The 27,198-nt window shown below is 40.4% G+C and overlaps 1 protein-coding gene across 1 annotated transcript; it reads left to right on the top strand.

Moving 5' to 3' along the window:
• The first annotated feature begins 3,415 nt into the window (after positions 1-3,415).
• On the top strand, positions 3,416-14,050 carry LOC120052257 (NACHT, LRR and PYD domains-containing protein 1 homolog). Its single transcript, XM_038999076.1, has 9 exons — positions 3,416-3,492; positions 7,220-7,257; positions 8,765-8,829; positions 8,962-9,176; positions 9,361-9,620; positions 9,862-9,996; positions 12,176-12,308; positions 12,390-12,419; positions 13,630-14,050. The coding sequence occupies exons 3-9, from the start codon at positions 8,822-8,824 to the stop codon at positions 13,962-13,964; spliced, it is 1,116 nt and encodes a 371-aa protein (XP_038855004.1). The 5' UTR covers positions 3,416-3,492; positions 7,220-7,257; positions 8,765-8,821; the 3' UTR covers positions 13,965-14,050.
• The last annotated feature ends 13,148 nt before the right edge of the window (positions 14,051-27,198 follow it).

Consider the following 27,198-nt stretch of genomic DNA (forward strand, 5'->3'; position numbering starts at 1 on the left):
TAAATGAACTACCGGTAGTTAAAATAATATAGGGCTAAATGAACTACCGGTAGTTAAATATAAAATAGGGCTAAATGAACTACCGGTAGTTAAATATAATATAGGGCTAAATGAACTACCGGTAGTTAAATATAATATAGGGCTAAATGAACTACCGGTAGTTAAATATAATATAGGGCTAAATGAACTACCGGTAGTTAAATATAATATAGGGCTAAATGAACTACCGGTAGTTAAATATAAAATAGGGCTAAATGAACTACCGGTAGTTAAATATAATATAGGGCTAAATGAACTACCGGTAGTTAAATATAATATAGGGCTAAATGAACTACCGGTAGTTAAATATAATATAGGGCTAAATGAACTACCGGTAGTTAAATATAATATAGGGCTAAATGAACTACCGGTAGTTAAATATAATATAGGGCTAAATGAACTACCGGTAGTTAAATATAATATAGGGCTAAATGAACTACCGGTAGTTAAATATAAAATAGGGAGCTTTCTGGTTACACAGATCAGAAAGGCGGTGGTCCGTTCTGCTCGCTTCAGTTGCACTCGATTTAACTTGAGCCGATGTGTTCAATGATTGTCAGCATTCGTCTTTAATGCCAAACCCCACCAGCCAGTGTGCAGGTGGAGATAATCTGATCGCACCTCATGTGAACTCAAGCCGTGGCCGTGGGCCTTTTCAGTAAACAGAACAAAACGGAGAGCGACCTACCTGAATTTATCTAATAGAAACTCTTGTTGTTTTTTGTTGCAGAACGTTTTCCTTTGCAAAACGTTTTTGCTATGGTTTTCTACACTGTGAACTAATGAATACACCCCAGCTCAGGCTCAATCAAACATACTTGCCTCACGTCCACCAGATGCATCAAACTCTTTGCGTTCCACAACGCTACGTTGGGGATGCCGCACTGGGCTGTGGTGTGTTCTGTGTACTCAATATTTTAAACTTGTGCGTTGCTTTACCGTGCAGTGGTACAAATGGACGTACACACACAGACTAGCTAGCTTTTAGCGAGTTGAAAAGCGAAGCACGTGTGTCAAGTATGGAAAATGTGGGCTAGACATCCGGCAAAACAAAAACCTCATATGCATCTGATGGACATCGGGCATTATGCTGCATTCATGACCAAGTGGGAACACGGTTATTACCAGTTGTGCTTGTAAATAAATAGTGTTCAAAAACCATATGAATATATTGCTTTGTATAAATAGCGTGACATAGCAACAAGATGCCCAGCGCTTCAAGCCCCAGCCTCCTCCTCCAACATCCTCTCACGCAAAAATTTCAGTCGCATCTTGCACCCTACACAGTCCAATGCATTTAAATAGATAATAGTAATTTAATGTTGAGCTAAATACAAATACAGATATTTCAGAGGTTTAAAAAAAAAACGAACATAAAGTAAATATATAAACCGTTACTTTTTTAGGGGGGGTTTGAACTGGTTCAGAATTACATTCTGCTGGTCTAAACTGTGGAACGGAACCCCAAAAAATTATGGTTCTGTTCAGAACGAAAACGATTGAAAAAATAATTTTCAGTTCCAACCCCTGGTTGTTACATTTAACTGACAAATGCTGTTATCGAGGTCATTTCCTGTGTGAACTCTGTGACCACGGACAGTAAAAGTGTTGTCATTGTTAATGGTACTTCCAACAATGTTCAGAAATATTGACTGTTCTGTTATTTCTTATTGTAGTTGAATGAGCTGTGACTTACATCTAAAATGAGTCTCTCTGGGGAGAGAGAGGAGGAGACCACTGCCTCTAAAATGAGTCTCTCTGGGGAGAGAGAGGAGGGGACCACTGCCTCTAAAATGAGTCTGTCTGGGGAGAGAGAGGAGGAGACTACTGCCTCTAAAATGAGTCTCTGGGGAAAGAGAGGAGGAGACCACTGCCTCTAAAATTAGTCTCTCTGGGGAGAGCGAGGAGAGAGGCACTGCCTCTAAAATGAGTCTCTCTGGGGAGAGAGAGGAGGAGACCACTGCCTCTAAAATGAGTCTCTCTGGGGAGAGAGGAGGGGACCACTGCCTCTAAAATGAGTATCTCTGGGGAGAGAGAGGAGGAGACCACTGCCTCTAAAATGAGTCTGTCTGGGGAGAGAGAGGAGGAGACTACTGCCTCTAAAATGAGTCTCTCTGGGGAAAGAGAGGAGGAGATCACTGCCTCTAAAATTAGTCTCTCTGGGGAGAGCGAGGAGAGAGGCACTGCCTCTAAGAGGAGGTATTCTTTCGAACATCTATATTTTAAAAAGTCTAATAAATCCATGTAATATAGCCTACACCATCACAATAAATCAATTATTTAATTTAGACAGGTCTAAAGAAACATGATGTGAAGAAAATGTAGTATATTTCAGAAGAACAGAATAGCATACTCTGAGTTGTCCTTATGTTAGGTCCTGATCTGGCTATGGCTGTGGGATACACTAGGTCATTTAGCAGACAAAATTTACTTAGAATTCCGTTGGCATTATTTTATATTATAGAATGAAGAATACAGTTGAAAATATCTAAATAAAATATAGAAAGGATATTTTCTCCAGATGATTTGGGGGAGTGCGCACATGCGGCTATTCTGTGTTGAGCGGTTAACAAAGAAACAGGAAGTCCTATAGTTATTTATTCTACTTTAGTCGTGATACAAACGTTGAGCTGTATGTTTAGATTGTTAGATTGTTCCAAGGCTGCATGATGCGACTCTAATGACGACTTGAAAAAAGTCTCATGAAACTTATTTTCTTGCACAGGCTGTACACACTTCATCAGTTTCTCATTCACAAATTGACAAGCACTTGATCATTCCTCGAATTTCCCGGGTAATGCAGCCTAAAGAAATCCATGCCTTTTGTGCCCAGTGGCCGTTGTGCCCTTGGGTGAAAATTATAATTCAATTCTCCCGGCTGCGTGCAGAAGCACCTCTCACTCACATGACCCTCCGTCATGTGATCGGGTCTTTCTCACAGGCTACAAGTGAAGACCGACACGTTGGGGGGACGCAACTGCGCGTGTCCTTATCCAATTCCGAGGCGCATATTGAAGATATTGGATACAGATCTAGCACTGACATGCAGTACCTTAGACAGCTGTGTCACTACAGACCCGGGTTCGATCCCGGGCTTTATCACAACCGGCGGTGATTGGCCTAGTTAAATGTCACCTGTAATGTCAATTGGTTAGGGGAGGGTTAATGTCGCCATCATCACTTTATGGAAGTTGACATAGTGGGTTATGTCACATTTAGGTAATGCACCCTACATAGGGAGCTGTTCTGTCATCCTTTATACACCCTTTGTATTTCTTATGACTGTATGTATGCTATATAAAGCCTTTATAAGTTGTATTTAGTTTAATCACAGTCTATCCTTCTGCTTTACCAACAGCAGAGACCGTGGTGGAGAGTGTTGGATCAAGCCTGGACCTGAGGACACCAGAGACCACGGTGGAGAGTGTTGTATTAAGCCTGGACCTGAGAAATGTGAGTGTTAACTGATTTTAATTTAACACAATCATGATCTATTTGGTCAAAACAAACTTAAAGGTAGAGTCAGCGATATGACGTAGATGCACAAAGTAAACAGCATAATGGGTCAATTTCTACAACTAAGAGCGTCCTCAGACTAACCATCAAACAGGCAAAGCGTCAGTACAGGACCAAGATTGAATCCTACTACACTGGCTCTGACGTTCGTCGTATGTGGCAGGGCTTGCAAACTATTACGGACTACAAAGGGAAACCCAGCTGCGAGCTGCCCAGTGACGCAAGCCTACCAGACAAGCTACATGCCTTTTTATGCTCGCTTCGAGGCAAGCAACACTGAAGCATGCATGAGAGCACCAGCTGTTCCGGATGACTGTGTGATCACGCTCTCCGTAGCCGATGTGAGCAAGACCTTTAAACAATTCAACATTCGCAAGGCCGCGGTGCCAGACGGATTACCAGAGCGTCTACTCAGAGCATGTGCAGACCAACTGGCAAATGTCTGCACTGACATTTTCAACCTCTCCCTGATCGAGTCTGTAATACCCACATGTTTCAAGCAGACCACCATTGTCCCTGGGCCCAAGAAGGCGAAGGTAACCTGCCTAAATGACTACTGCCCCTTAGCACTCACGTCGGTATCCATGAAGTGCTTTGAAAGGCTGGTCATGGCTCACATCAACACCATCATCCCGGAAACCCGAGACCCACTCCAATTCGCATACTGCTCCAACAGATCCACAGATGATGCAGTCTCTATTGCACTCCACACTGCCCTTTCCCACCTGGACAAAAGGAACACCTATGTGAGAATGCTATTCATTGACTACAGGTCAGCGTTCAACACCATAGTGCCCTCAAAGCTCATCACTAAGCTACGGACCCTGGGACTAAACATCTCCCTCTGCAACTGGATCCTGGACTTCCTGACGGCCGCCCGCAGGTGGTGAGGGTAGACAACAACACATCCGACACGCTGATCCTCAACACCGGTTCCCCTCAGGGGTACGTGCTTATTCCCCTCCTGTACTCCCTTTTCACCCACGACTGCGTGGCCAAGCACGACTCCAACACCATCATTAAGTTTGCTGATGACACAACAGTGGTAGGCCTGATCTGAGACAATGATGAGACAGCCTATAAAGGAGGTCAAAGACCTGTCCGTGTGGTGCCAGGCCAACAACCTCTCCCTCAATGTGAGCAAGACAAAGGAGATGATTGTGGACTACAGGAAAAAGAGGACCGAGCACGCCCCCATTCTCGTCGACGGGGCTGTAGTGGAGCAGGTTGAGAGTTTCAAGTTCCTTGGTGTACACATCACCAACAAACTATCACGGTCCAAACACACCAAGACAGTCGTGAAGAGGGCACGACAACACCTTTTCCCCCCCAGGAGACTGAAACTATTTGGCATGGGTCCTCAGATCCTCAAAGTTCTACAGCTGCACCATCGAGCATCCTGATCGGTTGCATCACCGCCTGATATGGCAACTGCTCGGTATCTGACCATAAGGCGCTACAGAGGGTACTGCGTACGGCCCAGTACATCACTGGGGCCAAGTTTCCTGCCATCCAGGACCTCTATACCAGGCAGTGTCAGAGGAAGGCCCCAAAATGTTCAGACTCAAGTCGCCCAAGTCATAGACTGTTATATCATTATATCAAATTTATTTATATAGCCCTTCGTACATCAGCTGATATCTCAAAGTGCTGTACAGAAACCCAGCCTAAAACGCCAAACAACAACCAATGCAGATGTAGAAGCACGGTGGCTAGGAAAAACTCCCTAGAAAGGCCGAAACCTAGAGAGGAACCAGGCTATGAGGGGTGGCCAGTCCTCTTCTGGCTGTGCCGGGTGGAGATTATAACAGAACATGGCCAAGATATTCAGATGTTCATAAATGACCAGCATGGTCAAATAATAATAATCACAGTAGTTATCGAGGGTGCAGCAAGTCAGCACCTCAGGAGTAAATGTCAGTTGACTTTTCATAGCCGATCATTAAGAGTATCTCTACCGCTCCTGCTGTCTCTAGAGCGTTGAAAACAGCAGGTCTGGGACAGGTAGCACGTCCGGTGAACAGGTCAGGGTTCCATAGCCGCAGGCAGAACAGTTGAAACTGGAGCAGCAGCAAGGCCAGGTGGACTGGGGACAGCAAGGAGTCATCATGCCAGGTAGTCCTGACGCATGGTCCTAGGGCTCAGGTCCTCCGAGAGAGAGAAAGAAAGAGAGAAGGAGAGAATCAGAGAGAGCATACTTAAATTCACACAGGACACCGGATAAGACAGGAGAAGTACTCCAGATATAACAAACTGACCCTAGCCCCCCCGACACATAAACTACTGCAGCATAAATACTGGAGGCTGAGACAGGAGGGGTCAGGAGACACTGTGGCCCCATCCGATGATACCCCCGGACAGGGCCAAACAGGAAGGATATAACCTCACCCACTTTGCCAAAGCACAACCCCCGCACCACTAGAGGAATATCTGTTCTCTCTGCTACCGCACGGCAAGCAGTACCAGAGTGACAACTCTAGGTCCAAAAGGCTCCTTAACAGCTTCTACCCCCAAGCTATAAGACTGCTGAACAATTCATCAAATGGCCACCCATACTATTTACATTGACCCCCGTTTCTTTTTACACTGCTGCTACTCTCTATTTATCGTCGCTGCATATTACCCCTACATGTACAAGTGACTTTGACTAACCTGTACCCCCGCACATTTACTCGGTACCGGGCCTCGTTATTATATAGCCTCATTTTTTAATTTTTTAATTTTTATTTCACCTTTATTTAACCAGGTAGGCTAGTTGAGAACAAGTTCTCATTTACAACTGCGACCTGGCCAAGATAAAGCATAGCACTGTGAACAGACAACAACACAGAGTTACACATGGAGTAAACAATAAACAAGTCAATAACACAGTAGGGAAAAAAATGAGTCTATATACATTGTGTGCAAAAGGTATGAGGAGGTAGGCAATAAATAGGCCATAGGAGCGAATAATTACAATTTAGCAGATTAACACTGGGGTGATAAATCATCAGATGATCATGTGCAAGTAGAGATACTGGTGTGCAAAAGAGCAGAAAAGTAAATAAATAAAAACAGTAAGGGGATGAGGTAGGTAAATTGGGTGGGCTGTTTACAGATGGACTATGTACAGCTGCAGCGATCGGTTAGCTGCTCAGATAGCAGATGTTTAAAGTTGGTGAGGGAAATAAAAGTCTCCAACTTCAGCGATTTTTGCAATTCGTTCAAGTCACAGGCAGCAGAGAACTGGAAGGAAAGGCGGCCAAATGAGGTGTTGGCTTTTTGGGATGATCAGTGAGATATACCTGCTGGAGCGCGTGCTACGGGTGGGTGTTGTTATCGTGACCAGTGAATTGAGATAAGGCGGAGCTTTACCTAGCATGGACTTATAGACTTATAGATTATTGTTATGTTACTTTATTTTTACATAAGAAAATATTTACTAAATATACTAAACTCTATTTCTTAAACTGCACTGTTGGTTAAGGGCTTGTAAGTAAGCATTTCACAGTAAGGTCAACACCTGTTGTATTCGGTGCATGTGACAAATACAATTTGATTTAATGAGTGTACATTCTGAGACTTGCTCACTTATATACATTTTTATTACAAGTCTATTTAATAATTATTAATTCATTATTACATGAGATTGCCCATTTTAAATAACAACTACTTTTGCCTTCAGGGATTCCTCAGAGCTGTAAGACTTGTGACCATGTTGAGGTAAGTCATAATGTATATTCTTACTTTTACATACCTGCAGGAGTCAGGCACAGTCTCAAAGCCAGGTGTGTACTGACCAACCATTCATACTGGGATATAGACAGTCCTGTGTTCTGCTTTAGTAATATAAGCACAGTCTCAAAGCCAGGTGTGTACTGACCAACCATTCATACTGGGATATAGACAGTCCTGTGTTCTGCTTGTAGGCATGCAGGATTTTAGCTGTTGTCATATTTTGTCATTAGACAGCTTTAAAACGATAGCGTCCCACCTGGCCGGTGAAATTGCGGAGCGCAAAATTCAAACTACAGTATTATAAATATTTAACTTTCATAAAATCACAAATGTAATACACCAAAATAAAGCTTAACTTCTTGGTAATCCAGCCGCTGTGTCAGATTTCAAAAAGGCTTTACGGCGAAAGCAAACCATGCGATTATCTGAGGACAGCCGCATACAAACACGTGAAAAACATATTTCAACCAGTGCGACACGAAATTCAGAAATAGCGATATAGAAAATGCCTTTGATGATCTTCTTCTGTTGGCACTCCAAAGGGTCCCAGTTACATCACAAATGGTCCTTTTGTTCGATAAAGTCCTTCTTTATATCCATAAAAACTCAGTTTAGCTGGCACGCTTCAGTCAATAATCCACCCAGTTTGCCTCCATCAAAATGCATACAAAATGAATCCCAAACGTTACTAATAAACTTATCCAAACAAGTCAAACAACGTTTATAATCAAACCTTAGGTACCCTAATACGTAAATAAATGATAAAATTTAAGACGGAGAATCGGTATTGTCTTTACCGGAGAAAAATACCAAAGAACGCTGTCTCTTCCACACGCTTGGAAACACTACAGCCAAAATGGGAGCAACCTAGAAAAACTACAATTTCTTGCTCATTTTTCCAAAACCCAGCCTGAAACTCTTTCTGAAGACTGTTGACATCTAGTGGAAGCCCTAGGAACTGCAATCTGGGAGGACTTGGCCTTTTAATAAAAGTGATAGCCATTGAAAATAGGGGTAGGCTGATTTAAAAAAAAGAAATAATAATAAATAAAAACATTTGGGGGATGGTTTCTCCTCGGGATTTCGCCTGCCATATCAGTTCTGTTATACTCAGACATTTAACAGTTTTAGAAACGTTAGAGTGTTTTCTATCCAAATCTACAAATTATATGCATATCCTAGCTTCTGGGCCTCAGTAACAGGCAGTTTACTTTGGGCACGCTTTTCATCCGGACATCAAAATACTGCCCCCTACCCAAGAGAGGTTAATTGATAAATCACCAGCATTCCATGTAACTTTGAATACATATATTAGATTATTTACTTTGGTTAATGGGCCAGTTTCCCAGACACAGATTAAGTCTAGTCCTGGACCTTAAAGAACTTTCTATTGAAACTTCCATTGAGCATGCTTTTTAGTCCAGCACTAGACTCAATCTGTGTCCAGTAAACAGGCCCCATATGTATTACTGATATGCTTGTCCTTGTTCAGGACTCCACACACTGGCTTCAGATTGAACCCTTGACTTCCACTGTCCAGGGAGTGACAATGTTCAGGTAAAGTAACTACTTTTAACATTTCATTCCACTTGCTAGTGTATTGCCCCATTACCTTTGGGAATAGTCTTCTAATACAACCTCTCCATTTGACCATTGACCCTCTCTACCATATCTTGTTGTTGCCCTCAGACACAGGACACCCAAAGGGAGTTATGAGTGCACAGTGTCTGGGCTCCGCTGGCTGTGTGAGAGAGATGTCATTCTGAAGTATCACTTCAGGAACTGGGAACCCTACAGTCAACTTCTGAAAGACATGCAGTACACACAAGGTGGTCCATTGCTGGACATCACTATGGAGTTAGGTGAACTGGAGGAAGTTCATCTGCCACACTTTGTCTGTTTAGGTAAAACCACATAGAAATAGTATTCAGAAAGACATTTCCATGTAACTGAGTTTCACTTCCTGAATGAATGAACTATTCTGGGAGTTTGAGTTTACTGTGATCTGGTACTGGATATTATTTGTGTTTTAGTAGGATGAATAATACAATATTTGTATTTCTGTCTCCTTTTTATTGTGTTGTTCAGGGACCAACCCTTCCCTGAGGAATGAGATGAAGATTCTTCATGTAGAGGAACATGGAGTGTCTTTTGAGGAAGTGCATGAGGTCACCAGATTCCATGCTAAGATTCTCCATCCCAAGTTCTCATCTGTCTCTGTTGTACTGAACTATATCGCCTGTTGGAACGTAGATGTCCACTGTGACGTGATCCTCTATTTGGCAGTAAAAAGGTCAACAGTAATTTCAAGGCTGTACCTGCTCCTCAGAAACTCCAGTCAGAAAGAGGTGAGGCACTATCATTGAAGTGACAACAGTATGTTGAAACTTACTGAAGGAAAGCTGATAGTTTGTTAAAAATCTCTAGATTACAAAGACAACATGCAGCTCTGTGAGAAATCTATTTCTGTTGTAACATTCATTAATACAATAGAAACTATGACCAACATTTGTATCTCAGTTAGCTGCAAGTTGTGTGAATTATGGGACTACATTGTTCTGACTGACTACTGCATTGCTCATTTTGTAGGCTGTTCAGGAACGGGAGAAAAATCAGCTGTCCCAAGGATATTCAGAATTTCTCCTGTCAAATCCAAACGGGTCCTTAAAGCTGAACAATTGGTTTTCACTCAAGAATCCCCTCTCCACTTCCATCAATCCAGAGGTACAGTTTTAGCAGGCTAAGGACATGAATCTGTCATATTGTATATGTCATGACTTGACTATCATTAATGTGATGACTGTTATTTATTGAATCAACTATGTTTAATTGTTACTTGATTTAAAAAAATAAAAAGATTAATCATCTAGCAATTAACTCATTAGGAATTTGGGGCACCACGGAAGAAGATGTTTAACGACTTGCCATCTCCTGAATTAAACTCAAGAAGATGTATATATATATATATATCTCTCGATAAGTCACTTATCAATCATGACCTCATATCAGTCTCATTCTGAACGTCGCAGACCTCTTGAATCTGCAAGAACCCAAGCCCTTTCTGATCATTCACCAATTTATTTAATTTATTTACTAACTAAATAATAACACAGAATACACATACACACTTACATGAGATGAAAAGTCCCTAGTGGACTGAAACGATATTATGGCTTGTTACAAAATGGAAAGGGGATGGAGAAAGATAGAGGGAGAGACACAGAGAGTTAACACTTGGATACATTTGGAAACTACGCTCACAGTAATCAGAGTACGTAGCACCCCAAGCAATGTAGGTTAGCTTCTGGCTAGCTTCTGGCTAGCTTCTGGTTAGCTTCTGGCTAGCTTCTGGTTAGCTTCTGACTAGCTTCTGGCTAGCTTCTATTGTGGATTTCAGATTTGAGGTAAATAATACTTTTTTTTTTTAATTGGTGAGGCGGGTTGCAGGAGAGTGTTTTGAAGTTGATTTTTTGGAAAATAAAATGTATAAAAGATATGCGAAGAAAGATGTAAATATATATATATACACGGGACATGACAAAGGACGTCTGACTGCTATGCCATCTTGGTATTAGATACAGGATGTAATGTAATGTATATATTTAGGTGTAGATGTCTTTGTTTGTCATCTCTCTGTTTTAACCAATCAACTCTTCTATGGGGACGGGGTAGTTGTAGGTCACGCTTCGGTGTAAGGCTCAGCTTGTCCACCAGAGGTCACAATGTCCTTCTTAGTTGTAGAACCTCTCTGGTAGTGGAGGGTTCAAATAGAGCAGACTGAGATGCACCAGTGATTGTCTGAGATGGGATTTCTTCCTTCCCACCTCGTGTCTTTTAGTCAAAGTTCTAGGACCACTTTTACATGTTACAGCTGCAGACTGAATGTTTCTGGACTCGTAGTGGAGGTTATCTTCTCACCTCGTGTTGGTTTTTCAGAGTTTCCAACCATTTTTGTAACATTCAGCTGTCCATCTGCCGGTCCCATATGTCAATTATTAGTCATTCCTTTTAAGCACTCTGGCCAAAGGGGCGGTTCCATCACAATGACACACTCTTCTGACCTCATTTGGGGGCGTCGCTTAGTTTTATGTGCAACGGACACGAAAAACTATGATCTCCTTAGAAAACTAAAATCACATTCCTATCTTAACAAAAATAATTTCATCGTTCTTCATATTTCCTACACAACGTAAAGGATGTAAACCTGACATGCACAGTGTGAAAGCTCTTCAAGTTACAGTATTTTCATTATATAGTTTTTATTGACATAATAAAATAATATGACGTGATTAGTCTTTAGATCCCCACCACATTTCTACCGTTTAAATATTGTTCCAATATTCACTTTTTTTTACTTTTTTTTATAGTTTTGCCGGAAAAAGTTTCCCGGAGGACAAATTCCTTTGGTTGGTACTGAAGAGCAAGCGGGAGGTTTCCCTCCTGCCTAATTTATGACTGGGTGTTAAGGTGTCAAAACCGGCCCACCTGTGGGGAAGAGGTTTGGCTATCTGTCAGCCATTTGCCAAGCTGATCTGAGCCTTTGGATCCTCGACCAGGAGAGTCATGACAGTTCCCCTCTGGTGGGTTCGACCTTGGAAGGATTCTGCAAGTTGCAAACTGCCATAAAAATGACCATGGGATGTCCTGGTTGCAGGAGCCTTTTGTTGACACTGAAGAACAGGAGAGAGATTTTTTTAATTTAAGGTGTCAAAACAGGCCCAACTTCCCCCATCTCCGCTCTTGTGGGGTCTGGCTATCTGTCAGCCATTTTCCAAGCTGATCTGAGGCCTTGGATCCTCAGCCAGGAGAGTCATGACAATATGAATAACTGTAATATCGTTCTATTTCACTATTTCTCTCTTTGTCTGTTGTCTCAATCGTTGCACCATATGGCCTCCTACAGAAGATTCAGCTGTTACCTGCAGACACCACACCAAGCTGTTGTCAGATGATTATGGGAAACACAGGGGTTGACATTGAGATGGAGTTAATCGGGGATGATGAGAGGATAGCGTGGAGAGATATGCTACGAACAGGTAGGAGAATATGTCAATCATAACTGTTATTTTCTGACAGATGCTATTTAGAGTGATAAAACCTATTTTTGTTTCTTTCAGATGAATACATCACTGTAACCCATTCAACTAGTAAGTAAACATGAGAGATACAAACCAATGACTTGAGGGCCAGTCAACATGGTTTACTGTAGGACCCAGACTAGTCCTGATTTATAAAAGACTGTCTTCAAGAACAATGACATCTCCTCCAGGACTTGATGTAGATTAGCCTGGTTCTGAATGCCCCAATGAGATCTCCTCCAGGACTTGATGTAGATTAGCCTGGTTCTGAATGACCCAATGACATCTCCTCCAGGACTTGATGTAGATCAGCCTGGTTCTGAATGCCCCAATGACATTTCCTCCAGGACTTGATGTAGATTAGCCTGGTTCTGAATGCCCCAATGAGATCTCCTCCAGGACTTGATGTAGATTAGCCTGGTTCTGAATGACCCAATGAGATCTCCTCCAGGACTTGATGTAGATTAGCCTGGTTCTGAATGACCCAATGAGATCTCCTCCAGGACTTGATGTATATTAGCCTGGTTCTGAATGACCCAATGACAGTTCCTCCAGGACTTGATGTAGATTAGCCTGGTTCTGAATGACCCAATGACATCTCCTCCAGGACTTGATGTAGATTAGCCTGGTTCTGAATGCCCCAATGACATCTCCTCCAGGACTTGATGTATATTAGCCTGGTTCTGAATGACCCAATGACATCTCCTCCAGGACTTGATATATATTAGCCTGGTTCTGAATGACCCAATGACATCTCCTCCAGGACTTGATGTAAATTAGCCTGGTTCTGAATGACCCAATGACATCTCCTCCAGGACTTGATGTAAATTAGCCTGGTTCTGAATGACCCAATGACATCTCCTCCAGGACTTGATGTAAATTAGCCTGGTTCTGAATGCCCCAATGACATCTCCTCCAGGATTTGATGTAGATTAGCTTGGTTCTGAATGCCCCAATGACATCTCCTCCAGGACTTGATGTAAATTAGCCTGGTTCTGAATGCCCCAATGACATCTCCTCCAGGACTTGATGTAAATTAGCCTGGTTCTGAATGCCCCAGACTGTTTTTCTACATCTGTGAAACCGAATATGAATGAAATTGTAGTGGTGTGATGTGTTCATTGATGTAGGTCGTTATTGTTTGAGAATAGGTTCTCAATGCAAAGATTCAATAATAAAATGTAGACTTTTATTGTAGGTCACTTTGAAAGAAGTCTGTTCCTAAATGACTGAAATGTAAATGTACAAATGTAGTAATTTTGTAACCTGACTCTCTCAGGTGCTGTGTCGGGGGCAGGAGGTCCAGCTGTGAGCAGTCTGACTGGTTCTACAGAGCAGCAGCTGCGTTCTGTACGGACAGAGTTTGTGAAACGAGTGTCAAGACCTGTCCTAGATGTTCTGCTGGACAGACTCCTGCAACACACAGTCATCAACCAGGAGGAAATGGAGTCAGTGAAGGTGATAGCTGAGAGGGCAGAGAAGGCACGTGACATCATCGACATGGTGTTGAGAAAAGGAACTGAGTCATGTTCCAGGATGATTAACCTTCTTGGGGAGCTTGACCCCTGTCTTTGTTCACTGCTTCAGATCAACAGTGTTGGTATACCAACCTAATGGTAGAATGGATAGTAACAGTGTTGGGGTACCAACCTAATGGTAGAATGGATAGTAACAGTGTTGGGGTACCATCCTAATGGTAGAATGGATAGTAACAGTGTTGGGGTACCATCCTAATGGTAGAATGGATAGTAACAGTGTTGGGGTCCCAACCTAATGGTAGAATGGATAGTAACAGTGTTGGGGTACCAAGCTAATGGTAGAATGGATAGTAACAGTGTTGGGGTACCAAGCTAATGGTAGAATGGATAGTAACAGTGTTGGGGTACCAAGCTAATGGTAGAATGGATAGTAACAGTGTTGGGGTACCAACCTAATGGTAGAATGATATCAACAGTGTTGGGGTACCAACCTAATGGTAGAATGGATAGTAACACTGTTGGGGTACCATCCTAATGGTAGAATGGATAGTAACAGTGTTGGGGTACCAACCTAATGGTAGAATGGATAGTAACAGTGTTGGGGTACCAACCTAATGGTAGAATGGATAGTAACAGTGTTGGGGTACCATCCTAATGGTAGAATGGATAGTAACAGTGTTGGGGTACCAACCTAATGGTAGAATGGATAGTAACAGTGTTGGGGTACCAACCTAATGGTAGAATGGATAGTAACAGTGTTGGGGTACCAACCTAATGGTAGAATGGATAGTAACAGTGTTGGGGTACCAACCTAATGGTAGAATGGATAGTAACAGTGTTGGGGTACCAACCTAATGGTAGAATGATAGTAACAGTGTTGGGGTACAAAATACATAAATAACTGTACAAATGTTATGGAGACACAGTGTTTTGTAAAAACATTGAATATAAGAATAATAATTGGAATCATTTGGACCGGGGAGACCTGATCCTAGATCAGGACTCCTATTCAACACCATGGGGTGTATTCACTAGGAAACAGACCTGATCCTAGATCAACACTCCTATTCAACACCATGGGGTGTATTCACTAGGAAACAGACCTGATCCTAGATCAACACTCCTATTCAACACCATGGGGTGTATTCACTAGGAAACAGATATGATCCTAGATCAACACTCCTATTTATTACCATGGGGTGTATTCACTAGGAAACAGACCTGATCCTAGATCAACCCTCCTATTCAACACCATGGGGTGTATTCACTAGGAAACAGACCTGATCCTAGATCAACACTCCTATTCAACACCATGGGGTGTATTCACTAGGAAACAGACCTGATCCTAGATCAACCCTCCTATTCAACACCATGGGGTGTTTTCACTAGGAAACAGACCTGATCCTAGATCAACACTCCTATTCAACACCATGGGGTGTATTCACTAGGAAACAGACCTGATCCTAGATCAACCCTCCCATTCAACACCATGGGGTGTATTCACTAGGAAACAGACCTGATCCTAGATCAACACTCCTATTCAACACCATGGGGTGTATTCACTAGGAAACAGACCTGATCCTAGATCAACCCTCCTATTCAACACGATGGGGTGTATTCACTAGGAAACAGACCTGATCCTAGATCAACACTCCTATTTAACACCATGGGGTGTATTCACTAGGAAACAGACCTGATCCTAGATCAACACTCCTATTCAACACCATGGGGTGTATTCACTAGGAAACAGACCTGATCCTAGATCAACCCTCCTATTCAACACGATGGGGTGTATTCACTAGGAAACAGACCTGATCCTAGATCAACACTCCTATTCAACACCATGGGGTGTATTCACTAGGAAACAGACCTGATCCTAGATCAGGACTCCTATTCAACATTTAGGATTACACTGAATGCTTTCCTCCTTAAAACAGGGTAGAGACCTACCTGAATTTGTCCAAAATAAACTATTGTTTTGTTGCAAAACGTTGTGCTACGGTAGATGACTAATGAATACACCCCTGATCTGACTGGGATGTAAATCTTTGTCAACAAACAAAAAGAGTTTATAGTTTTTTTTTACCTCTCCCCCTCTTCGGAGGACAAATATGTTGGTTTTATTTCAGATTTTTTGCTACATATACATATATCCAAACATATACATATATCCATACACACACACATTTCCATGTGCCATATACAGTGGGGAGAACAAGTATTTGATACACTGCCGATTTTGCAGGTTTTTCTACTTACAAAGCATGTAGAGGTCTGTAATTGTTTATCATAGGTACACTTCAACTGTGAGAGACGGAATCTAAAACAAAAATCCAGAAAATCACATTGTATGATTTTTAAGTAATTAATTTGCATTTTATTGCATGACATAAGTGTTTGATCACCTACCAACCAGTAAGAATTCCAGCTCTCACAGACATGTTAGTTTTTCTTTAAGAAGCCCTCCTGTTCTCCACTCATTACCTGTATTAACTGCACCTGTTTGAACTCGTTACCTGTATAAAAGACACCTGTCCAAACACTCAATCAAAAAGACTCCAACCTCTCCACAATGGCCAAGACCAGAGAGTTGTGTAAGGACATCAGGGATAAAATTGTAGACCTGCACACGGCTGGGATGGGCTGCAGGACAATAGGCAAGCAGCTTGGTGAGAAGGCAACAACTGTTGGCGCAATTATTAGAAAATGGAAGAAGTTCAAGATGACGGTCAATCACCCTCGGTCTGGGGCTCCATGCAAGATCTCACCTCGTGGGGCATCAATGATCATGAGGAAGGTGAGGGATCAGCCCAGAACTACACGGCAGGACCTGGTCAATGACCTGAAGAGAGCTGGGACCAGCTCATTATATATATTCATTATATAAATAGGCACGTTTAATTTTGTCTGGCTTAGCATTCCAAATAAAATTAGTTTTACTATGGAACCACCTAAAATGGTTCCATAGTGCTGTTGTTGGAGTTTTAACATGATAAAGAGAATGTATTCTGTTTCTGGGTTGTTTACTGTACACACACCTGTTACATATACACCTGTTACATACACACCTGTTACGTGATCATTCATACACACCTGTTACATGAGCATTCATACACACCTGTTACATGAGCATTCATACACACCTGTTACATACACACCAGTTACGTGATCATTCATACACACCTGTTACATGATCATTCATACACACCTGTTACGTGAGCATTCATACACACCTGTTACATACACACCTGTTACATGATCATTCATACACACCTGTTACATACACACCTGTTACATACACACCTGTTACATGATCATTCATACACACCTGTTCTATGATCATTCATACACACCTGTTACGTGAGCATTCATACACACCTGTTACATGAGCATTCATACACACCTGTTACATACACACCTGTTACGTGATCATTCATACACACCTGTTACATACACACCTGTTACATACACACCTGTTACATGATCATTCATACACACCTGTTCTATGATCATTCATACACACCTGTTACATGATCATTCATACACACCTGTTACGTGAGCATTCATACACACCTGTTACATACACACCTGTTACATGATCATTCATACACACCTGTTCTATGATCATTCATACACACCTGTTACATGATCATTCATACACACCTGTTCTATGATCATTCATACACACCTGTTACGTGAGCATTCATACACACCTGTTACATGAGCATTCATACACACCTGTTACATACACACCTGTTACGTGATCATTCATACACACCTGTTACATACACACCTGTTACATACACACCTGTTACATGATCATTCATACACACCTGTTCTATGATCATTCATACACACCTGTTACATGAGCATTCATACACACCTGTTACATGAGCATTTATACACACCTGTTACATACACACCTGTTACGTGATCATTCATACACACCTGTTACGTGATCATTCATACACACCTGTTATATTCACACCTGTTACGTGATCATTCATACACACCTGTTACATACACACCTGTTAAGTGACCATTCCTACACACGTCTGCTAGGATCATAACACACCTGTTCAGAAATACTATACAAAGAATATAAAAGAGATGACCAAGATCCAATCATGGACTGAGATTACAGATGGAAACATAACTACACACACAGGAAATCTACTGGGTCTGCAGGGTTTTGCTTCAGCCCTGCTCTAACACACCTCATTCTGCCAGTCAAGGTTCTGATTCGACTGATTAGTAGATTCAAGTGTGTTAGAGCAGGGTCGGAGCAAAAGCCTGCACGGCCAGTAGTATCATTCCAGGAGTAGGCTTGGGCGTCCCGTTTTAATTCTACATATTCCTCTATCTCCATGGTAATGTCCTTAACATGACCCTTGACCTTTACTGATCAGCCAAAGCTGTCCCAAATGGCATCCTATTCCCTATACAGAGCCCTATGGGCCCTGGTCTAAAGTAGTGCACTACATAGGGAATAGGGCCCTGGTCTAAAGTAGTGCATACATAGGGAATAGGGCCCTGGTCTAAAGTAGTGCACTACATAGGGAATAGGGCCCTGGTCTAAAGTAGTGCACTATATAGGGAATAGGGCTCTGGTCTAAAGTAGTCCACTACATAGGGAATAGGGCTCTGGTCAAAAGTAGTGCACTACATAGGGAATAGGGCCCTGGTCTAAAGTAGTGCACTATATAGGGAATAGGGCTCTGGTCTATAGTAGTGTAGTATACATACTGTATACTACATACTTAATGAGTATATACTACGTACTATTAGTTCATTTTAGTATACTGTATACTACATACTTAATGAGTATATACTACATACTATTAGTTCATTTTAGTATACTGTAACCAACCAGCTCTTTGCCTTCTCTACCGGAAGTTGATGCTGTTGCTATGCAACCTCTTGCTAGCTAGTTAGCGTATCAAATTACTAGTTAGACATTGTTCGACTTTGGGTGTGTTATTAAATGAAATCTGGAGTGCTGGACGCTCTGGTCGAGGAGTAGGGTTGATTTGAGCTTTCTGGTGCTGCTGGAAACAATTTAATTACGCTTTTTTCCCCCCGACGTTTACTGACACTGGCCATATTCAACGGGTGTTGAGCGGCTCGTAAATTCATTATTCTGCGCTCTGGTCTCTCAGGCGAGATGCTCTGAAATCGGAGTAGAGAGACAGAATTTACGAAAGCACAACGACTATACCATTTAGCTAAGAATGACGGGAATAATCAAGTCAATAAACGTTGAGTAGTTAGTTAGCCTGTAGTTAATATACTGACACGTTTGATGTATAAGTAGCCAACTACTGTAACGTTAGGTAGGTAGCTAACATACCGGTACATACTGCTGTAATGATATGCTATGTGGTTCACAAGGACAGCGTAGCTAACAAATTGTCAGCCAACATAACGTGTAAGATAACTTATTTGAAAAGGCATTGCTTTATTTCATTGCTCAACAGTTTCTTGACATTTGTCATAATTAGTTAAGTAATGAATTTGTCTCCGCTCTCGTTGGACTGATTCAGCAACATATTTTCCGCCATTTTCTTCAAATCTGAAAACGATGTGTAGCCCCGCCCATTTCCTGAAGAATTGCATTATGGGCCCTAAAGTACGGAAGTAGTGCCCTCTGCGTGTAAATTTAATATGTTGGCGAATTTAGTACGACATCCGGGAACTTTTGGCATGTTAAACTATATCATACTATGACCAATAAGCATACTATAAACTCAAATCACGTCACAAATAGTACGGTTAGTGTGGTTAGTATGAGTATTAGAAAACGGATTACCATCTGAAATGACATCCTATTGGAGGAGATGAGGAGAGTCTAGGATTACCATCTGAAATGACATCCTATTGGAGGAGATGAGGAGAGTCTAGGATTACCATCTGAAATGACATCCTATTGGAGGAGATGAGGAGAGTCTAGGATTACCATCTGAAATGACATCCTATTGGAGGAGATGAGGAGAGTCTAGGATTACCATCTGAAATGACATCCTATTGGAGGAGATGAGGAGAGTCTAGGATTACCATCTGAAATGACACCCTATTGGAGGAGATGCGGGGGACAGGAGAGTCTAGGATTACCATCTGAAATAACACCCTATTGGAGGAGATGAGGAGAGTCTAGGATTACCATCTGAAATGACACCCTATTGGAGGAGATGAGGAGAGTCTAGGATTACCATCTGAAATGACACCCTATTGGAGGAGATGAGGAGAGTCTAGGATTACCATCTGAAATGACACCCTATTGGAGGAGATGAGGGGGACAGGAGAGTTTAGGATTACCATCTGAAATAACACCCTATTGGAGGAGATTGTAAACATGTGTTACATATGGATTGTAAACGTGTATTGTGATGTTATTGGAATGTACTTACTGTATTTGCATTATCACTGGGAATGTGTCTGTGAAACTGGCTCTGAGAATTTGGCATTCAACATAAAACCACAGAAATGTATTTTATGAATATATTGTACAGTGTTGGCCTGTTAGAGGTTCATGAGAGAGACTGAATATCAACACAACCACCTCAGTCTATCAGCAGCTTTCTCAGTGAGAGCCTCACGTCTGGAACACATTGACCATTGACAGACATAAGGAGCTGTGTAACCTGTCACCCCTTTACCAATGACTTGAGAGTGTCTGAAGGACATATAAGGAGCTGTGTAACCTGTCACTCCTTTACCAATGACTTGAGAGTGTCTGAAGGACATATAAGGAGCTGTGTAACCTGTCACTCCTTTACCAATGACTTGTGAGTCTCTGAAGGACATATAAGGAGCTGTTCAACCTATGTTTATCTACCTGCCCAGGGACTACAGTTAAACTAGCTAGCTGGTTAAATCTGTCTCATTTACAGAAATGTTGATTGATGTGCAGTATCCCTGTCAAATACATTTTCAATAAATGAAAGGAAAAGGAATTGAATGTATTTATGTGTGTGTCTATGTGAATGTGTGTTGGTCTGTGTGTATGTAAATGTGTGTTGGTCTCTGTGTGTGAATGTGTCTATTTTTAACTTCATATGCTATACATTATAATCACTATTTTGGGGGGTCTGCAGAATCATTGTATATCATTGGTTACCCATCCTATCATGTGACCACAACAGAGAAATGACCGTCTAGCGGACTTCTGCCAAACCTGGTTGTTGTCACACTGCCCTCTCCTGGTAGCACTGCAAAACATCACTCAATCAAATCCTGAAAAAAAATTTTTAACCAGAAATTCCAATTCTATGGGCTGAATACTGCAAAACATCACTCAATCTGTATGAAAACGTTACATGACATAAATATGAATATATAATATAAACTTATACATGTTGAACCCGCCCACTGTGTTGAAATAGGAAGTACATTTATAAGGAAGTAAAGGAAAAAAATGCACAATATCGGTCGAAGAAAAATGTTTCTAAGGTTTGTAGCGTTATTTTACAATTTTATGTAGAAAAGTGTTTTGTAGAAGTTAGGCCATCGCAGAGAGAGGTGATTTAGGGGGTAAGACATCCGCAGAATTGTTAAGTTATTACAATACTGATTTCAACTTTCAATAATGATCATTTTAGGCTTCCTTACATTGATGCTGATTCATATTGATCAGCCTAGTCAATATGTATCAATGTTATATTATAGGCTAAAGGGCTATGAGGTAGGGTATGGGCGATTGACTGCACATGACCGTGATTATTGTCTTTGCGCTCTTTCACTTCCCGGAGAAAGACGTGTATCACGTAAACTAGTTTCTTTGAAAAATAAAATTCCTTCTCGTCAATTCGGCCAAGTAAAAGTGACGTGTAGCAATGGGCATTGAAACTAAATGAAGGGCTAATGTGAAAAGTTTATGCCGCGTTCACAACAACTGGGAACTTGGAAAAATACGATGTCAGCGCTTGAGAAAGAGGACCGTTCAAATCGATTTTTTCCTGTCGGACAAAGTCAGAATGTCCGTCTACCCGACTAATCAGATGAGGGAGTGTAATGACGCGTTATCTTACCCGACCAATCATATGGTTGCGGGAAACGCTGTATTCTCCAAATCTCGAGTTCAAGTTTTGAGGACCAAATAACGAAATAAATTCGGGAACAAGAATTGGCAACGTCACTAAAATTCATAACATTAAGAAAATACAAAAGTTTTGGCCAAAAAATTAAGTTGGCGTTTTTCTTTTTGTGGATAACTAGTATTTAAATTATTAGATCACCTGTTTTTTTACTCACTACAAAGCCTTGAAAAGAATGACGCGCTCTACCCACTAGTTATTGTTTATGCAGTAAGGATTCACCCTCTTTAGATAATTATTGTGTAATTTATCTGAAGGTAATCGTTGTTTTGAGCTAAAAAAGCACCTCGTAGCTGTATGTAAACCAGGGAGCTAAGTGAACGGCTCTTTCACCGGTGCAATTCGGTTACGACGTTCACCAAAAAGATCCGTTCAAAAACAACCGTTATCGTTATCGAACGACCCATCACTAGTTGAAACAGGAAATACTAGTATAAGGAAGTAGAGGAAGTAACGGACGTTATCGTCGAAGAAACATGTTTCAGAGGTTTGTAGCGTTCTTTTAGAATGTCACGTAGAAAAGTATTTTTGAGAAGTTAGATTATCATAAAGAGAGAGATGATTTAGGGGGTTAAACATCCGCCAAGTTAATACAATATTGATTTAAACTTTAAAGAATGATTATTTTAGGTTTATTTACATTGTTGTTGATTCATAGTGAATAGCCTAATCAATAAGATGTGATGTAGGCTACAGGGCTACGAGGTATGGTACTATTGTTATAGGCTACAGGGCTATGAGGTATGGTATTATTGTTCTAGGCTACAGGGATATGAGGTATGGTATTATTGTTCTAGGCTACAGGGATATGAGGTATGGTATTATTGTTATAGGCTACAGGGCTATGAGGTATGGTATTATTGTTATAGGCTACAGGGATATGAGGTATGGTATTATTGTTATAGACTACAGGGCTATGAGGTAGGGTATTATTGTTATAGACTACAGGGATATGAGGTATGGTATTATTGTTATAGGCTACAGGGCTATGAGGTATGGTATTATTGTTCTAGGCTACAGGGATATGAGGTAGGGTATTATTGTTCTAGACTACAGGGCTATGAGGTATGGTATTATTGTTAGAGGCTACAGGGCTATGAGGTATGGTATTATTGTTATAGACTACAGGGCTATGAGGTAGGGTATTATTGTTATAGGCTACAGGGCTATGAGGTATGGTATTATTGTTATAGGCTACAGGGCTATGAGGTATGGTATTATTGTTATAGGCTACAGGGCTATGAGGTATGGTATTATTGTTATAGGCTACAGGGCTATGAGGTATGGTATTATTGTTATAGGCTACAGGGCTATGAGGTATGGTATTATTGTTATAGGCTACAGGGCTATGAGGTATGGTATTATTGTTCTAGGCTACAGGGCTATGAGGTATGGTATTATTGTTCTAGGCTACAGGGCTATGAGGTATGGTATTATTGTTATAGGAGATTGACAGCACATTAAGGTGATTATTATCTGTGGAAACTGGCTCACTTTCACTTCCTGAAAGAAGACGTGCATCGGAATTATGTAAAGCTGTCATTAAATAAAATAGTCTGTCTCGTCGAGTAAATGTGACGTTCAACAATGTGCATAGAAACTATTTAAATGTAGGGCTAAATCACATGTTAAATTTAAAGCTTTCTGGTGACAGATCAGGAAGGCGGCGGTCCGTTTGGCTCACTGCAAGTGTGCTCAATATAACGTCACCGGCTCATCTATGCGCGTTGTGAACCACGGGTTGAATCGTCAGCACGCCTTTTCTCAGAATGAAAACCCCGGTGCGCCAGGCGAGATTAACGGATCGCACCTCAAATGAACTCAAGCAGTGCATGGGGTCTATTCACTAAACCAGGGATGGGCAACTGGCGGCCCGCGACCAATAATAAAAACATTGTTTTGGAACTCAGTCTGGGTCTCAACTTCCTGTTGACCGTTAGAATAATAGAAAACACATGGTGCAGTGTGTAAATGTGGTTGAGCATCAGCAGTCAGTCTATTGGCCCATGTTAGCTACATGTTTTTAGATTGGTCAATTAGTCTAGCGGCTAAACTTGTAGTAAGCATGGTTGAATTACCAACCGGGGTGGGGCCCGTTGATCATCAGTTATCATATTTAAAACTGCTAACATTTGCCTCCACCCCATGGCAACATGTCCCCATGGCAACATGAGTAGAATTATCTGTTAAACTGAAAATGTTTTCTTTGAATTGCAGGAAATTAGTTAGAAAATGTCTACATCATTTTCACTACGCCCTAATGCAACATGTCCCCATGGCAACGTGTGCAGGAGAAGGGGGGGTGTATGATTGTGGGTTACTGATATACATTTTTATTTATTCATTATTAAATGATTAAAACTCTTAATTAGGATACCACATCTGACACTAAAATAATTAAGAAACTCATTTGAAAACTAAAACTATAATCATTGATTCCAAAACAAAAATAAAAACCATCATATTTTATGTTCAGTTATTTTTCCCTTCTATACATTGTCTGGTAAATGCTGGCAGGAGATGGTGACGTTTCAAATAGGCCCAACTTGTTCATCACTAGTCTCCCTAGACAGACAGGTTGCCTCCCACAATGTACCAATGTTCCTGCATGCAAGCAAAGATTGTCTATTATACTGAGAAGATAATCAAGTGACCGCTCTAACAATGGAAATGCATGTCCTCAAAGATGGAAGGCAGGCGGGAGGAGGTGAGATCCGGTGGGACCATCTAGCCATTATAGCCTCTATGACAGCATGGGCAGTGCCATTGAGGATATCTCCATTTTAAAGTAGTCCATTTTCTTCATTGGCTGATTGCTCCAAACTCATAGGAATCCCCACCCAGTTGACTACTTTAAAATGGTGGGAGGCCTCAAGAGCAATGTCCATGCTAAAAGAGATTATATCCATGAGTCTTCCATATCTATGACAACAGGCACAACTCCGATATGTAGTTGTTATTTTTTCTCCTAACAACCTAATTATTCAGAAACTTCTATTCGATCAAATAAGCCTCACGTAGCAAATGAGTAATTCCGTTTTTTTGTTGACCAAATTCAACAAACTCCTCACTTCGTGGGCTTATTTTCGTGGACAGAGGTTGCGCTGATTAAAACCTCTCGCTTCGCCTCTTCTTCTCTGATACATGTCTGTATAAATTCCAGCGGTCAGTTGGGACAGAGACAGAGAAGAAGAGGCGAAGTGAGAGGATTTACTCCGCCCTAAATCTGTCCTTGTGAGATAAGCCCTTTTTTGTATGGAGGTCTTTTATTTGTATTTATTTCACCTCTATTTATCCAGGTAGGCCAGTTGAGAACAGGTTCTATGAGAGTGTGGAGTTACGTGAGGCTTATTTGATCTAATAGAAGGTTTGATTGACCAGGTACTATAGTGGCTGCTGTATCAGATTATCTAACAATTAAAATGTCTTCAAAAAGGGAAGGCAGTCGGGAGGAGGCAAGATCAGGTGGGAGCATTCTAGCCAATGAGAGGGCAGATCAGGTGGGAGCATTCTAGCCAATGACAGGGCAGATACATGTGTGTGAAAAACAGGCATAACGGTTTCCACTAGTTACCACAGCCACTAAGTCCAAATTTGCTCTATCATAAAAATGAATAAAAACACCTTTTGTTTTTGGTCTTAAGGTCATGCTTAGGCACAAGGTTAGCCATCTGGTTAAGGTTAGGATTAAAGTCATATTTATAGGTCATAATAGTTTGTAGTCTATAATAGTTTGTAGTCTATAATAGTTTATAGGTTATAATAGATTGTAGGTCATAATAGATTGTAGGTCATAATAGATTGTAGGTCATAATAGTTTATAGGTCATAATAGTTTATAGGTCATAATAGTTTATAGGTCATAATAGTTTATAGGTCATAATAGATTGTAGTCTATAATAGTTTATAGGTCATAATAGATTGTAGTCTATAATAGATTATAGGTCATAATAGATTATAGGTCATAATAGTTTATAGGTCATAATAGATTATAGTTCATAATAGTTTATAGGTCATAATAGATTATAGGTCATAATAGTTTATAGGTCATAATAGATTGTAGTCTATAATAGTTTATAGGTCATAATAGATTGTAGTCTATAATAGATTATAGGTCATAATAGATTATAGGTCATAATAGTTTATAGGTCATAATAGATTGTAGGTCATAATAGATTGTAGGTCATAATAGTTTATAGGTCATAATAGTTTATAGGTCATAATAGATTGTAGTCTATAATAGTTTATAGGTCATAATAGATTGTAGTCTAAAATAGATTATAGGTCATAATAGATTATAGGTCATAATAGTTTGTAGGTCATAATAGTTTGTAGGACATAATAGTTTATAGGTCATAATAGTTTATAGGTCATAATAGATTGTAGTCTATAATAGTTTATAGGTCATAATAGTTTATAGGTCATAATAGATTGTAGTCTATAATAGTTTATAGGTCATAATAGATTATAGGTCATAATAGTTTATAGGTCATAATAGTTTATAGGTCATAATAGATTGTAGTCTATAATAGTTTATAGGTCATAATAGATTATAGGTCATAATAGTTTATAGGTCATAATAGTTTATAGGTCATAATAGATTGTAGTCTATAATAGTTTATAGGTCATAATAGATTATAGGTCATAATAGTTTATAGGTCATAATAGTTTATAGGTCATAATAGATTGTAGGTCATAATAGTTTATAGGTCATAATAGATTGTAGGTCATAATAGTTTATAGGTCATAATAGTTTATAGGTCATAATAGATTGTAGTCTATAATAGATTATAGGTCATAATAGATTATAGGTCATAATAGATTGTAGGTCATAATAGATTATAGGTCATAATAGATTATAGGTCATAATAGATTATAGGTCATAATAGATTGTAGGTCATAATAGATTATAGGTCATAATAGATTATAGGTCATAATAGATTGTAGGTCATAATAGTTTATAGGTCATAATAGTTTATAGGTCATAATAGATTGTAGGTCATAATAGTTTATAGGTCATAATAGATTGTAGTCTATAATAGTTTATAGGTCATAATAGTTTATAGGTCATAATAGATTGTAGGTCATAATAGTTTATAGGTCATAATAGATTGTAGTCTATAATAGTTTATAGGTCATAATAGATTGTAGTCTATAATAGATTATAGGTCATAATAGATTATAGGTCATAATAGATTGTAGGTCATAATAGTTTATAGGTCATAATAGATTGTAGGTCATAATAGTTTATAGGTCATAATAGATTGTAGTCTATAAT

The sequence above is a fragment of the Salvelinus namaycush genome, chromosome 8, assembly GCF_016432855.1.
Source record: "Salvelinus namaycush isolate Seneca chromosome 8, SaNama_1.0, whole genome shotgun sequence".
NCBI classification, from domain to species: Eukaryota; Metazoa; Chordata; class Actinopteri; order Salmoniformes; family Salmonidae; genus Salvelinus; species Salvelinus namaycush.